Here is a 15018-nt window from a genome sequence, read left to right as displayed (position 1 = left end):
TAAAAGACTAGGATATGGAAATACACATACACCACACATGTTCTACTGTAACAATTAGGTGCAGAGGAGGGTGATATATGTATTAACAAGTTGGGATCGATGGAGTGAGAGTAGGAGACGTGTTTCTTATTAACTGAATATCGTCTATTGACATTTGTATGGAAGATGTTTAGTTTATCGAGAGGCATTTATATAATTTTATGGGTATCTGGTAGAGAGACAATAAAAAAAGCCAAAGCGAAGTGTTGTCAAGACGTGTTATAAACAATGGGTGTGAAAGAGTAAAAACCTTTTTGTTTAGTTAGTAAATCATCATAGGATTATCGCAAAGCAAAAATCATTAGAGATTAGGGCTTTGCGGTTAAAGCAAATAATAAATGGAGTCATGATGAATGTGTGGGAGAAGGAAGGTAGACATATTTCAAGTCATAACTAATTCACTTGTTTGAGAAATGAGAAATAGCAGACCCTAAGCGAGGTCGAAACAATCAGAATGAGATGAATGAATGATCATATGGGTTCGAGCTGAGAGTGATGAATGGTCTAGAGCACAGGTGGTCATGACGAGGTATGGGAGGCAAATATGTATATAGATATTCTTAACTTCACGAGAGACCAAAGACAAATAGAACGATAAGAAATCAAATAAGAGCGAGAGAGAGAGATAGGTAGGAAGGAGATGGGAATTGGACATCATCCCTGGGGAGATGAGTATGAACGAACGAACGGACGGTTGAGATGTGATCGCAATTATTGGACAGCCACGATGGGTCAGAGAGGAATGGGACGAGCGGTCCGGATGTGATGACGAGATTGGACGGCGCAGATGAGATGAGGGGGGGAGGGCGCAGAGAAAGAGAGTAATGTGAATGAGCGAGCGAACGAACGGTTGAGATGCAAGGAAGCAGATAATCATTTGGACGGTCATGATGAAGCAGGGAAATGCCTCTGTTTTTTTTTTTTTTTTGAGGGGCTTACTAAACCCTAGAAAGGAGATCCAACGGAGGAGGTTGGCATAAAGCTCACAGAGAAGATCGGACGGCAGGCATGGCATGCCGCTAGATTTGGCGGCACTACTAAAAAAGCCCTCTAATTTCCTTCATCTTTATGTTTGCCCTAATTTTTAATGTCGTGAGCTTTTCATTCCGCATATCTCCCGTCTCTCTTCTCTCCCTTATCCTCTCTCTCTCTCTCTCTCTCTCTCTCTCTCTATTTGAGCTCCATCTCTGCTAACCCTAACCCTAACCCTAATTCGTCTTTCTCTGATTTAGCTCGTAACTTTTAATCCTTTTCTGCATATTGTCTTCCCTTCCTCCTCTTTCTTCTCCGATCTAGTTCACTCCTTCAATTCTCCCCTGCATTTCCCGCTTTTTCTCATCCTATTTCTTCCTTCTCTGGCCACATTTCCCCATTCTTTTCTCTGAGTCGTTCTCAGCAGATCTACTGGAAGATGGTCTCCTCCGCTTCATCCTCAGTGTGTACATGGCTTCTGAAGCTTATTCACCTCCTTAATCCTCCAGCATAATATCCCATACACACACAACCACGCTCCGTCTGCATCAAATAAGCTCTAGCTCAAACCCACTGTTAGGATTGCAAAATTTAGGCTTCTAGTTCTTTTTTGGAACAATGTTGCAAGCTCCTGCTCACCACTTATCTAGGGTTTGTGGTCATGGACATATCAAGAAGTTCTGGCTTATGCAAACACAGAAGGAAAACCAGTCCTGTGATCAGGGAAACAAAAACAGTGTTATAGTTTCTTCTTCATCATCCTCTTCTTCACCGATATATGGAAACAGAGTATCTTCATCAACATCACCAACATCATCATCATCTTCATCAATGAAATTACTGGATGTTTCACAGAGGTGTTCCCCCACTCACATAACAACTACTCACGTGAACACCCATCTAACAGCATCAAGCTCTGGCTTTGGTGAATCTCCATCTACAGGATTAACGCATTCTTCTTCTTCGAATTTCTCAAGAGGGATTTCCCGTTCTCTCTGTCAAAGGCCTTCTTCATTGTCGTCGAAAGAGTGTGAGAAAGCTATTCTACAAGAGGATTCATCTTCAGAAGCCCAAGTCTTAAATGCATCATTCTCTTCTTCCTCTTCTTCTTATTCTTCTCCAGCACAAACGCCATCAATGAATCTATTATCTACTGTTGAAATTGCTTCGATGAATGATACAAATCATGAAGAAGTTTATGTTGGTGATGGGTCCCCTCCTGGCCCAACTTTAGAGAGTAATTTGACCTCTATCAATGGATACAGAGATAGTATAATTCAACATAAAATACAAGAAACTGTACCTATCGTTACTCCTTCCTCTGATGTGAAAATTCTCGTTTCAAAGGTTAGTCAAGCCTCTTTTGTTGTCTAGTCACCCAGAATTCTTTTGGGCTGGGATTTTGTTGTTTTTTATGTTTTGAAATTGAAATTGTTTTTTTCCTTCTATTGTGATTGTGGTTTGTTTGTAAGTTTGTATGCCTTTTTTGTGTTAAAATTATCTTCATTTTGATAAAAACATTACCCCATACTATATATATGTTCAACTCTAAATTGTTTATTTTTGTGTTTTTGCGTATTCAAGCTTATCTTAACCTTTGGGTTCCAAGATTTTGATGTGCGTGCAGGTTCTTGATTTAAATGTTGCCACTGTAAGAACAGGGGATTCTTATTACTTCTTTGTTTCTTTGTGTTTTTTGTGGATTGTTATTGTGAACATCAGCATACATTGTCCCTGTGTTTGGACTTTAAGAGATGTGGGCAATGTGGTGCCCAATTTATAGAGGAGCTTTTTTCAAAATTAGCATCTTTTCACTCGTTTATAAGCTCAGTTTCTTGTTCTAAATGTTTTTCTTTTTTTAATTCAGCTTAATGAAGGGGAAAATGTGGCCTCTGCAGCAAGATTGGATATAAGAGAGTCAGGGATACATCCTCGTAGGTCTTCTGGCTATGAAGTAATTCACGAAAATCATATGGGTGTGTCAAGTAGGGAGAACCTCAATCGTGCAGATTCTTGCCCTTCTCTAAGGAAGATCGAAGCAAGACCAATTGCTCCGGATAATCTTGGTAAATGGAAGAGTAGGAATAGCAGCTCAAATGGTAGCCGAATTGAGGTCTCTCCTCGTGGATCTACTCAACTTGTACTTAAAGCTTGTTCATTGTGTGGGACCACAAAGACTCCTATGTGGAGAAGTGGACCACAGGGCCCCAAGGTATGTGTGGATCTACTGGCTTTACATGATCTCTTTTTGTTCTATATAATTCTTTCTTTTTCATTCATTGTAGAGTTGCTTGATTGATGTCCCAAGTTAGGTGATATTGTTAGGTTTCTTTCCATATCTTTGATCTTGTGGAAATTATATTTTTGTTTTTAATAATATATGTTGTTTGTGGAAAGCTCAATGTAACATACGAATGGCAACTCCTTAACATGTTTGTCAGGGCAGTCAAATAAATATGTATTCTCAATACATGAGTAATGATGCTTTAATGTCATTTTTTATTGCAGTCTCTATGCAATGCATGTGGCATTCGGTTCAAGAAGTATCGATCTTTTCCAGGGCATAATGACCCAGACCTTGCGGTTCCATTGCTCAGAAATTCATCACCTTCTCCTTCCAAGTATCTTTCAAGACCTTTAAAGAGAAAGCAAAATAATAATACTTTTCTCACACAAGAGGTGGGTCTCAAGCCTTTTGCTTCTGATGTTTCTCGGCATCAGAAGAAAAGCAAGTGGCATCAACTGGTGATAAAAAGAGATCAAGTTGACTTGTTAAGAGATACCCCCAATGCCTGGAAAGTTTCATCTGGACCAGCCTCATTGAAGAAGATATATGGGTGCATGCAGTCAAGGTTTAAGAACTTAGGTCCTGGTGAAGAGCATCTAACCATGAAAAGAGTTTTTGCAAAAGATGAAGAAGAGGCTGCTGTGCTTCTTATGCACTTGTCATGTGACCTTGTCTGTTAAAAACTGAACTATACTATCAGGGTCATTATGAATTGACTATGATGGATGGTGGCAAACACTTGCAAGAGTGCATTGTATATTTTTCCCAGAGCAGTGCTAAAATCTACTCAACCAAGATATTGTTTTTAACTCAGCAAAGTAACACTAATCTTTTACTAATTTTATGATGAGTAAGGTTTTGTGTCAACATTATACTTTTTCACAGGGTGTGGGGTTTTGTATCTCAACAAGGACACTTATTGATATGTATTCTGATAGGACAATGTATTCGAGGAGAAGATACAGCTAAGATGGAAGTAATTTGATCCAGAACATATTGAAACTGCTTACTGCTTGTCGTTGATTCAGTAGTTCTTAGAAACCATACTAGAGAATAATGATAGAATGCATGGTTTGCTTGCTCGATTTGCAGAGGTTTGGAGTACATTGCAAAAATATAAAAACATAGCCATACCTGAACTAGTCTCACCATGCTCTATGCATTTGTTCCTTATCATATGCTTGATTCCCACACCATCAAATGCTGTCTGTCTGTCATTGATAACCTTGTGATTCATATAAACTACAAATGTTTAATATTATCATCCATGATGCAATTGGTCCTTGGATCCTTGACATCCAAAATGATAAAAGATTATTGTCATCAACTGTATGGAGCACTTTTGTGGAAACTTGGGCCTTAGATTACAAAACTCTGCCCCCTCTCTCTTTGATTTCATAGCATTTTAGAATTGTCTTTTAATTCTAAAAGAGAAGGCACTCTAATTTCATATACCAATAGGAAGATTCAATTAACAGCCCACTTTCTAATTTCAGTCCAGGCAACACCTTATGATATGCATAGCTAGTTCAATTTCTAATTGGCACAAAATTCCATTAAAGTGCACAATCTGCTAAAATCTGTTTAAGCCATATTGATACACATGTTAACATCCAAGCATTATTTTTGAGTAACAGATATCCACCAATGTCAAAGGACACAAAAATAGAAAAGATGGAATGTCCCATTGTATTGGAACTAACATTAGTCACGACCTACATTAGTTATCATATTACTGTAATCAACCTATTACATGTTACTGAAAATTCCGTGCTATGTTAGGTTTATTTTACTTAAATATTAACAAGGTTCACTTTAGAACTCAATGAACTATCACCATCAAACATATGAGTAAACACCGCGACCAGATTTCTTGCCAAGCCAGCCGGCATCCACATAGTGAACAAGCAATGGACAGGGTCGATACTTACTATCACCCAGGCCTTGATGTAGAACACGCATAATTGAAAGACAAGTATCAAGGCCAATGAAGTCTGCGAGCGTAAGGGGTCCCATTGGTTGGTTAGTTCCTAGCCTCATACCACTATCAATGTCATCGGCTGTGCCCACTCCTTCCATTAGTGCATAAAATGCCTCATTGATCATAGGCATGAGAATGCGATTGACAATGAAGCCAGGATAATCTTTTGAAAAGCTCACAGTCTTCCCAAACCTGCCAACATACGTCAATAATTGTATTTGGCACCTTGGAGCTCTTAGTTTATTGTTTGTTTTCCTATCCTCCTATATGTTTACAGGATATTGAAGAACATGCATAGGGAAAGAAGTAGATGGGGAATTTGGCTGCTTGGAAAAACCCAGATCAACTAAACCTAATTTGGTAAGTATTTTCATTAAATCCTCCAATGGATTATTCATGCAGTTGCCAACTTGGACATAGCCAAAATTAATATATATAATGTTAAAATATGGTGCACAAGAGTATCAGTATTAATGAAGTTCTGTTCAGTGGATTGATATCAGGGTCTGTTGAAAATATCAGTATCAGTGATAGAGCTGATGCCAAATATAAACCAGTATGTGCCGGAACCAAAAATTCAAAAATTTAAAATCTATGTTCCAGATCACACTGAGATTTAAAATGGATGAATTGAACTATTGATGATGCCATTTGGGAGAAAGAGGCAACTTTTCTATATTTTCATTGCAAGACTACCATTTTTTATATGAGGAGTAATATTAAGTGCAAAACCTTAACATAGTATTTAAGGGTAAACTTCTAATGGTTTTAAGGGTATACGAGGAGTTGCAACAACTCACATAAGGTCATGATATGTGGCAACATGCAGTGACCTGAGGACCTGCGTGCAAATATAAAATGAGTAGCTAACCTCAATAAAAGAGAGACATTGGTGGTGCAATAAGGCTCTTGTTGCAATAGCACAGTGTTGATTGTGCCCAAATATGAGGAGTTGTGACAACTCACATAAGGTCATGATACGTGGCAACATGCGGTGACCTGAGGACCTGCGTGCAAGTATAAAATGAGTAGCTAACCTCAATAAAAGAGAGACACTGGTGGTGCAATAAGGCTATTGCTGCAATAGCAGTGTGTTGATTGCGTCCAAGTATGACATTAGGCACTATTTGGTGGTAGGGGATGCCTATGGTGTTTAAGATCCTAAATTAAGTTTGAGCGAAGAAATTGAGACGAATCTTAAACACCATCAACATCCTGTACCACTGAATATTTCCTAAGATAGTATGTTATTGTAGCGACAACCTTGACATACCACTGATGTCTCACAACTTTCTGATGGAGATGTTTGTCTCCCACGTATTGAGGTTAGGTACTCATTTTATACTTGCACTTTGTGACCAAATAGATCTTGTTGATCACAACAATATTTCAAGGATGGGTGATCAGTTGTAACCATAAACCAATTTCCAAATAAGTAATATCTGATCACAAACAAGTCCTTTTCTTTAACCGAAAATCAACATTCAGTAGGTTTTAAGTTTTTACATTCAAATGCAAAGGGTTGCCATCTAGATAAAAAGCAACACCCATCGTATAATTGCTAGCTTCGGTTTCAACCTCAAAGGGTTTTGATAGGTCAGGAAGAATGAGTGTAGGAGCAAGGCAAACAAGTTCCTTAAGAATGTTTAAATTATTATCAAGTTAATCATTCCAAATTATTGGTTTAACAATCTTAGGTGTCTGACCTTTTAAAAGCTTAGTATGGTTTTAAGTCAATTTAGAATAACCAACAAATCCTAGAAATGAGAGAAGTTCATGGACATTACGTGCAATAGGCCATAATTTGACCTTCAATAATATATTAAGGTTCTGCGTGTAACAAAACTCAAGGCATATTATTATGCCATCAAGTTTGCCAAATATTGGAGGATTAGTCACAAAAGTCAGAGGAGCTCAAGTAGAGTGAAGATCTTAAAGTTTATGATCCCCTTAAACAAAGTAAATAGATATCTACATTGTGCAAGCATTGGAAACTGGTTTCTCTAAGGATTATTGGTTGGTTGAATCCTAACCTACAACCTTTAACTACCACCATTCATGAATAATTATCATGTATTATTGGACACTTTCAGAATCTTGCCATACTTCTTTTCGGCAGGAGTTGCCAGTGCTACTCGAGATTGATGAAGAGTTTCAGGTCAAGAATTCAACCTCATGTTAATGGTATGAGCCCTGAATCTACACTATCCATATTAATAACATACACAGAAAGTACTCCAAATCTCTAAATCATGACAATATTTGAGAATTTCATTATCTTTGTGCCTGGAAAGTGAAGCATAGAGAGCAACCGCTCATGAAACTCATTGCCAGAGAGATAGAAGATCTCAAGGACATAAGCTTTGTGGAAATTTCTAGAAAATTGTAGAAATAATGACATGACAGTCTTCAACCTTCTATGATGACATGAGCTGGGGGTTTCCCAACCTCAGATTGATGCCTAATTTGTTGGTTTCACGACTCACTTTTGGAAGTGAGTTGTTCAAGCCCCTTGTGTGCATTTGCATGTGTAATTTTATTCAGAATTATTCTAGATGGTGAAACTATGTCAGCTTTTTTAACACACACCATACATATTAAACTATGTTATGAAATTATGAAACAGACCTTTCAGCTAGATCTTTGGTAGTTTCTACGACAGAGTCATTTGTAGCCAAACCTCTCACAACTTCTACAAGCTTCATTACTGGGGGGGGATTCATGAAGTGCATGCCAATAACCTGAATAATGATATATAGAAATAGTTAGAAGAAGAAAACATAGTGAAATTTCTTTACACGCAATGACTTTGGTTTCAAGCATTACATGCCTGATTGGGTCGTGACGTCGCAGATGATAGCCGAGTGATTGAAATGGAGCTCGTATTCGATGCTAAAATCGCCGAAGGCTTCACAATCTTATCTAACTGTGTAAATATTTTCCTTTTCAGCTCTTCATTCTCCGAAACAGCTTCAATAACAAAATCTGCAGCATTTAATTCTTCCATAGAGGTTGTAGCCTTTATGCGTGCAAGTGATTCATCCATCTGTTCCTGCACTATGCAAAAGCATTCATTATTCCTGGCAATAAATATGACCCTTTAAGGCTTATCATTCATGTATGCTTCACAAATAATTCCTAACCATGAGTATTAAGGATTTTAAGAGAATAGACAAAGAGAAATTGTCTCTATTATGTCCTACTTTTATGGTACGTGAGACTATGACAAAACATGTTATATTTTATCTTTTGAAATGCTTGTAAAATCAATAAAAAAAATGTCTTTTAATTTATTAACGTTATTTTACTTTTAATGCTTAAATGAAGACCTTATCACGACTTCTATTTTCCGATTTCACATAGATTCAACCTTATACAATGAATGCAATCTTAATCTTCAGAACAATCAAAGAAAACCAATCTCCTGGTTTTAATACTGAAAGTCGAGAATAAACTTGAACAAAGACATTAGCTTTCATATAAATGTCAAAAGACAATTTCTTACGAAAGCTAATCAATGTCAAAAGACAATTTCTTTACTATTAGATACTAGAAAATGAAGCTATATAAAGACAATTACCATTTCCAACTGAAGAAAACAATATATTTTTTTGCTCTTTTTCGAGGAGCAATTAAAACAAGGTCTAATTTTACTTTTATTTAAAACCAAAGGAAAACACAAAAAATGTACTATATACACTTGAAGAACTGAAGTGAACCAAGAATGGAGTTAGGGTTACCTGGGAGAGAGATCCTTTCTTGACAGAGCGAGATAGGGATGAGGAGATGGCATGGAGCCCTCTGGAGAGGGAGACCTGATCGATATCAGTCATGAGAACATGAATGTCATGAGCCATAACAGCAGCGATCTGAGCTATTCCACTCCCCATCTGACCTGCACCCACCACACCCATGACCTTGATTGGAGAACAAAGACCCATTCTCTCTCTCTCTCTCTCTCTCTCTCTCTCTCTCTCTCTCTCTCTCCCTCTCCCTCTGTGTGTCTCTGCCTGTGTGTGTTCTACGAACTCAGGAAACATCGGCTCTCACACAAATCGGCCCAAACCTTCGTTTTGTTATTTCTCAGGAATGCCCCTGGGCATTTTCTTTATTTTGGCACAAGATGCCCCTGAGAATTTTTCTATTCTACAAGAATGCCCTCGGGGGTTTTTCTTTGTTTTCCCACAAGATGCCCTTGGGGTTTTTCTAATCCTTTATGATCTTTATCCGGAGAGCTCGCTTTTCGCGGCCTCCTTTTGCCAAGGGTGGAGAACACACAACATAAGACTCTCCCCTCTCACATATTGCCCATCGCACCGGTCTCTGACAATACACTTACTAACCCCCCTTTGTTCTTCTTTAATTCCTTCCTTGTCCTCCTCCTCCCTGTGTAGTCGCCGATTGACCTCCCCATGCTGTCCGTTCGAAGAGACAACGAGGAACGTTTCTTGTGTCTCGACCTTTCTATGTATCACGCATTTCGCTCGTTGCATCGGATAGAACCTTCTTATATCTTTTTGTAAGGTTATATATAATAAAAGGGTGGAAAAAATAAGCATATCTTTCAAAATTCCTCACATATTTAGTAGCCATGGCCCACAAAGCACATTTTTGCTTAGCACAAAGTTGCTCAAGATGAAAGAAAAGCATGAGTTTTGTACTCAAGGAAAGGGTAATTGGAAAGTGTGACAACACCCATATATGTAAAGATTTTGAGAACTAGATGGCAATTTTACACATGTTAGATAAATTGAGTATCTATGTTATGTGTGTGTGTGTGTGTGTGTGTGAGAGAGAGAGAGAGAGAGAGATTAACACAACAAGTCTACCAAAGATAAACTGTATATTTACAAGAAAACCAAGAGAAAAAGGTTCATACCTTGAACTAAGGTAAAGGCCTTCTACTTATTATATCTATTTAATTCCTTGTCTGCTTTTGTCTTTAACTTAATCACATAGCAAGATGATTAAAATACATATCAATCCTAAATATGTTTTTCAGATTATGTAAAAGCCTTTTACGGACATGTGTGGAATTTCCTATACATAATTTTCCTTACCCATATTACACAGATACATGTAAGGCAACAAGTTTAAAAATCTGGATTCTTCTTCTATATTGCATTTTTCTTAACCTTATAGCAAAGGAAGAAGATTCAAATACGTAAAGTCTGACCTTAAATTATCATTAGTTGATTTTGGATTTACTTATTAGTGAAACATTATCGTGTTGCTTCCCTTAATAGTAAGATTCAAATACATAAAGTCTGACCTTAAATTATCATTAGTTGATTTTGGATTTACTTATTAGTGAAACATTATCGTGTTGCTTCCCTTAATAGTAAAGCCAAATAATAAGTGTCTGATACATGCTAAACCTTAACACTTCGATACAAAACGTAACTAAAGATGTTTAGATATTGTAAAAGCCTTAAGCTTATGTAGAGATGGTTTACCACTTGAAATGCATGTCATCTTAGGTTAAGGCATAGCAAGGTGGGAATCAACAAAAGAGGTTTAGTTAATGACATTGGATTACCTCATTTGTAGGTTAAGGCTTTTTATCTAGTTATGAACATTCTTATCTTCCTGCCCTTTAAACTTTTAGATAAGGCAATGTCATGTATCAAGATTCAAGAACAAACGTTGAGCATGAGAGACTACGCATTAATGATTATGGTTTTTTGAGGGTTGGCCTTGCACTTTCAGAGACTATGAACAAGAAAAGGGAGAGCTTCATTTGAGCTCTTTTGAGTTCTGATTATTTACAGCTTAATTTGGCATAAAGAAATATTGCAGGAGACTATATAAAAAAAAACAAGAGTTGTCAATTTACTGATCCACAAACATTATTTGTACAATCTGATACAATGCCTAAATTTGAGATATTGGGGTGTGTGTTAGTTCTTGACACTTCAATGTTAGAGAATAATAAATTTCATAAACTGTCTGTCTAAAGCCAATTAAAAACAAGGACCTTGAAACAATGCTTTTTGGCGTATGAATTTGCCTATTTCACAGAACTACCATGAAGTTATGAAGTCCACTTGGTCTGACGTTTAGAGAATCAAATTTAACATACCCATGATTTTACTATCACTGCCGATAAAAAGGTATTCTTTACAATGAATCAACATAAATCTGAGGTGCAACATAAGAAACCACATAACAAAGTTTCACTTGCCATTGATTATTACTTTTCATCCATCCAGAACATCTTTGAAATATTTCACAAACCACTCAATTCTCTCTCCAGAAGGTAGTGTGTCGTATTGATATTGTTTGATTGATCATTACAATAAATTCAACAGATGATAAAAATAGAGCAAAACTTGAATCTCAAAGAAAGCTACACAGCACAACACATGCTGATAAAATAAAGCAAACTCTCAAATTTGCCATCTTGCCATCAATCAAAGCTCATGCTCAAGGAGGAAAGCAGCATCTATAAACACAATAATACTATTAAGTTTAAACTTTTATTTCCACATTCGTGAGACTTTAGCAAAAATTCTATTTGCTATGAAGTTTGATCCCGTGTGAGATTTAGTTTTTTGTCCTTAAATACCAAAAACTTTCTGATCCTTCATTCAATTTCATTCACCCATCATATCATATACAATGAAGTACTAAAAATAGTGTCGAGTAGAATATAAAGACTTCATATTATAGAATAGTTAGTGTTAGTGAAGTTCCATAACCATCTATGCTTTTATTATTATCAAACATCAGCTTTGAGAAGCATTCCAGAGAGCGTGACCTACAAAAACACCCAAAAACAATATCAGGGATCCACGCAATCAAGCTCTTCAGAAATCAAAAGAGGGTTTGAAGAAAATTTATATTAGGTAAAAACGGTTCATACAAGCAAAGCTTTTCATGAATCAAAATAAACTAAAGCAAAAACTTATATTAAGTTTAAAAATCATGAAAATATGAAATATGTAGACCTTTTCTCCAGGTTTAAATGCCGGCATTCCTTTATATGGACAAGTACTGCATCGAAAAGCATCTCCAAGGCCACACTGAAAGAAAGATAAAATATAATAAAACCCAGATTATATATCCAAGTCTAATAAACAACCCAACTAAAGGTTTGTTATAAACCCATGTTACTTATTAGATTAACATATAATAAAAAATCTCTTCCAGCTAACACAAAAATAAAAACAATCTTACATTGCCACATGCTGATTTGAAATTATCAATCTGTTCTTCAGTCAAGGATATTGTGACTGAGCTTTCCATTTCTGCACGACCACATGTGCAATTCTTGCATGCTTTCTTTCCGGATTTCCCCACTTCACAATCATCGACTGTATTCTCGACAGAGTTGAAAAAGATAGTCATTAAGCATTATCTTGAAAAATTATAGTTCTTGGGTTATACTTAGTAAAATCATAGAAGGGCCAAAAATGATGGTCATCACTACTAGAAAAAGCAAAAAAATGGTCTTTCAATAACAAGAATGCTGAAATGCGTTGCAAATATGATGTCTTATGATCAATGCCTTTTTCGGACAAATACCATCATCATAACTGTTCGGGGAAATTATCAAAACTGTGGATCTGGTTTAATGTAATTCCCAAAATGCTGCTTTTAACTTCTGCAAAACCATTGCTTGATATTTAAATTCTAATTTCTAGTCACTTTAAGAATATTCGAACAGATTCTACATGATTAAACCATACTCCGTAAATATCAAGAAAAAAAGAATGAGACTTTTCAATCTAATAGATGAAATAATCATTGTTACTTTTTTAAAACAGACTAATCTTTAACTACTTGTAAAGTTAAGATTAGTTTCCCACAATTAGCAAAGGAATGAAAAAGAGCAGTCTCAAAATCTGGAATTTGTAGCATTTTGGAGACAATAATCAAGAAATTCTAGGATCATATCATCAAGTTCTTCATTTTATGTCTCTTTCAGAGGTACAAAATCCAAATTTAGAAAATCCCCCTCATTGCTTGAGTGCTTAGATTTAGGTTTAAAGAACCATTTTCTTTTCAATTGATATTTCTGTTGTAAATAAAAAATAGTCAAAATTATATGCAGAAATCCCTGAAAGAAATGATTACCTTTTGGCAGTTCAGGTCTCTTCAGATCCTCCTCTGTAAGTAGTGAATCTTCATCAATTAAATCAAATTCATCATCGACCTCAAATGTAGGCAGCTTCACTGGACCGGCCTTTCTAGACTCTGGAGAACCAGGACCATCACAATCAAGATATTCAAAAGATGTGAGGATGTTACATTATGCATGAATAGGCATTCATTATATGCACACAAATAATGCACCTGTTCTCGTGCAAAAAATGCAGGAAACACATGTAATCCATGAACAATCATCGAGGATTCCAAATATATTAACCTCATACATAAATCCTTGCAATGCCATGATCACATACAAACAAACCTAAAAATATTCATGGATTTCTTCTAACGAAATCAATACACATAATATGAATTATTAATAAACATTATACCTTGAACAGTTGCATTTACTTTCTTTTTTAAGGTAAAAGAAGCTCCAGCTCCCCAAGTTGGTTTTACAGCTCTTATCTGGACAACAAAGAAAGTAAAAACTAAAAATTAGGTAGGATCTTTGAATGAGCAAGTCCCCAATAATCATATGACCAACATATATTAACATTCTCTAGAGGAGATGGATCCACACTGTAGAAGCTATCAAATTAGAACTTTCTCAAACCATATATACTATGCATACTGGTATATAGACATGAACTAATCAATTAATTAATTGAAAATAATTCAAACAAATTCAAAAACTGAGTGTGTAAAAGATTGAACTTTTAGCACATCATTACACATGCACAGAAAGTAGAGAAAGAAAGATATATTAACTTCTTTTAAGAGTGAGGGAAGCAGGATATAATGGCCTATAACTCTCAATGACAAGGGTGACGAGAAGTTAAAGGTGTTAGATTTGTTGAGTTAATCAAAGGTGACTTACAAAAAAAGATTGTGGACCTAAGGGGCCAAGGGAGAGAAGCTTGTGGTACAACTAGCTAAAAATAAGTATGCATTAAGGGGGTTAGGGTAGGAAAGGTGGATTGCAAGGAGATAAACACACGAATGAGGTTATTATAAATGTGATCGATCAAACTACACTTATAAGAACGGGGAGACAACTTTTCCTATTCCTTTTTAGCCCCATAAGCAGAAAACAGTCCAAGGACGTTATATATGAGCATACAAAAAACAAGTCTTCTTAACAGTGTGTTGTGCAATTGTGTGCACAACAAGGCTTGCTGTTGCTGTAGTACTATGGACCAGGTTTCCACATGTTCCTATTAATACATTATATTAAAACAAACTACATCACATTGGTCGAAACTTTTATATATACATAAAACAAAGAAACATATAAGTTATATAAATGGCATATGTGGTGGTATATAGGCTTGAAGATGGCATCTGTTTCAGCTCCTAGTTGGTTTCAACAAAAGCTCAATCTGAAACATGGCTAAATAGCTGGATACGTTTTATGGATGTGGCTTGGCAGAACTGGTGAATCAAACTGGTGTGGAAGGATTCATTGTCTCTTTAAGGAACTCTTATGGCTTCCATAGAGAATTCAGGAAGGGTTGCATTGAACCAATAAACAATCTCCAACCATGTGACAGTACATTGACATGCACTGACGAAAATTTGGATTATTACAGTAACCTCACTCATTCTAAAGTTCTACAGCACTACAGTGCAGTTCAGAAAACTT

General features: G+C 36.3%; 3 protein-coding genes across 3 annotated transcripts; 1 reads left to right on the top strand and 2 right to left on the bottom strand.

Moving 5' to 3' along the window:
- Positions 1–1398: 1398 nt before the first annotated feature.
- Positions 1399–4142, top strand: LOC147848617 (uncharacterized). The gene is made up of 3 exons (XM_087338308.1): positions 1399–2358; positions 2879–3223; positions 3520–4142. The coding sequence occupies exons 1-3, from the start codon at positions 1630–1632 to the stop codon at positions 3976–3978; spliced, it is 1533 nt and encodes a 510-aa protein (XP_087194434.1). The 5' UTR covers positions 1399–1629; the 3' UTR covers positions 3979–4142.
- A 762-nt stretch (positions 4143–4904) lies between these two features.
- Positions 4905–9267, bottom strand: LOC147848616 (uncharacterized). Its single transcript, XM_087338309.1, has 4 exons — positions 9020–9267; positions 8110–8331; positions 7908–8020; positions 4905–5471 (listed from the first exon to the last, which is right to left on the bottom strand). Exons 1-4 carry the CDS (start codon positions 9218–9220, stop codon positions 5138–5140), a joined length of 870 nt encoding a protein of 289 aa, XP_087194435.1. The 5' UTR covers positions 9221–9267; the 3' UTR covers positions 4905–5137.
- Positions 9268–11725: 2458 nt separating this feature from the next.
- On the bottom strand, positions 11726–13864 carry LOC147848615 (anamorsin homolog; the record flags this gene model as incomplete). The annotated part of the gene is made up of 5 exons (XM_087338306.1): positions 11726–12039; positions 12230–12304; positions 12459–12595; positions 13359–13478; positions 13766–13864. Coding segments are annotated over 5 exons (470 nt in total), but the record flags the coding sequence as incomplete, so codon positions are not given.
- Between the last annotated feature and the right edge of the window lie 1154 nt (positions 13865–15018).

This window comes from Azolla caroliniana, unplaced genomic scaffold, assembly GCF_043228905.1.
Source record: "Azolla caroliniana isolate FFs.n. ecotype wild unplaced genomic scaffold, voAzoCaro1.0.p SCAF_295, whole genome shotgun sequence".
In the NCBI taxonomy this organism is placed as follows: domain Eukaryota; kingdom Viridiplantae; phylum Streptophyta; class Polypodiopsida; order Salviniales; family Salviniaceae; genus Azolla; species Azolla caroliniana.
Note: the sequence above shows the minus strand (reverse complement) of the source record. Positions and strands in the feature narration are given on the sequence as shown.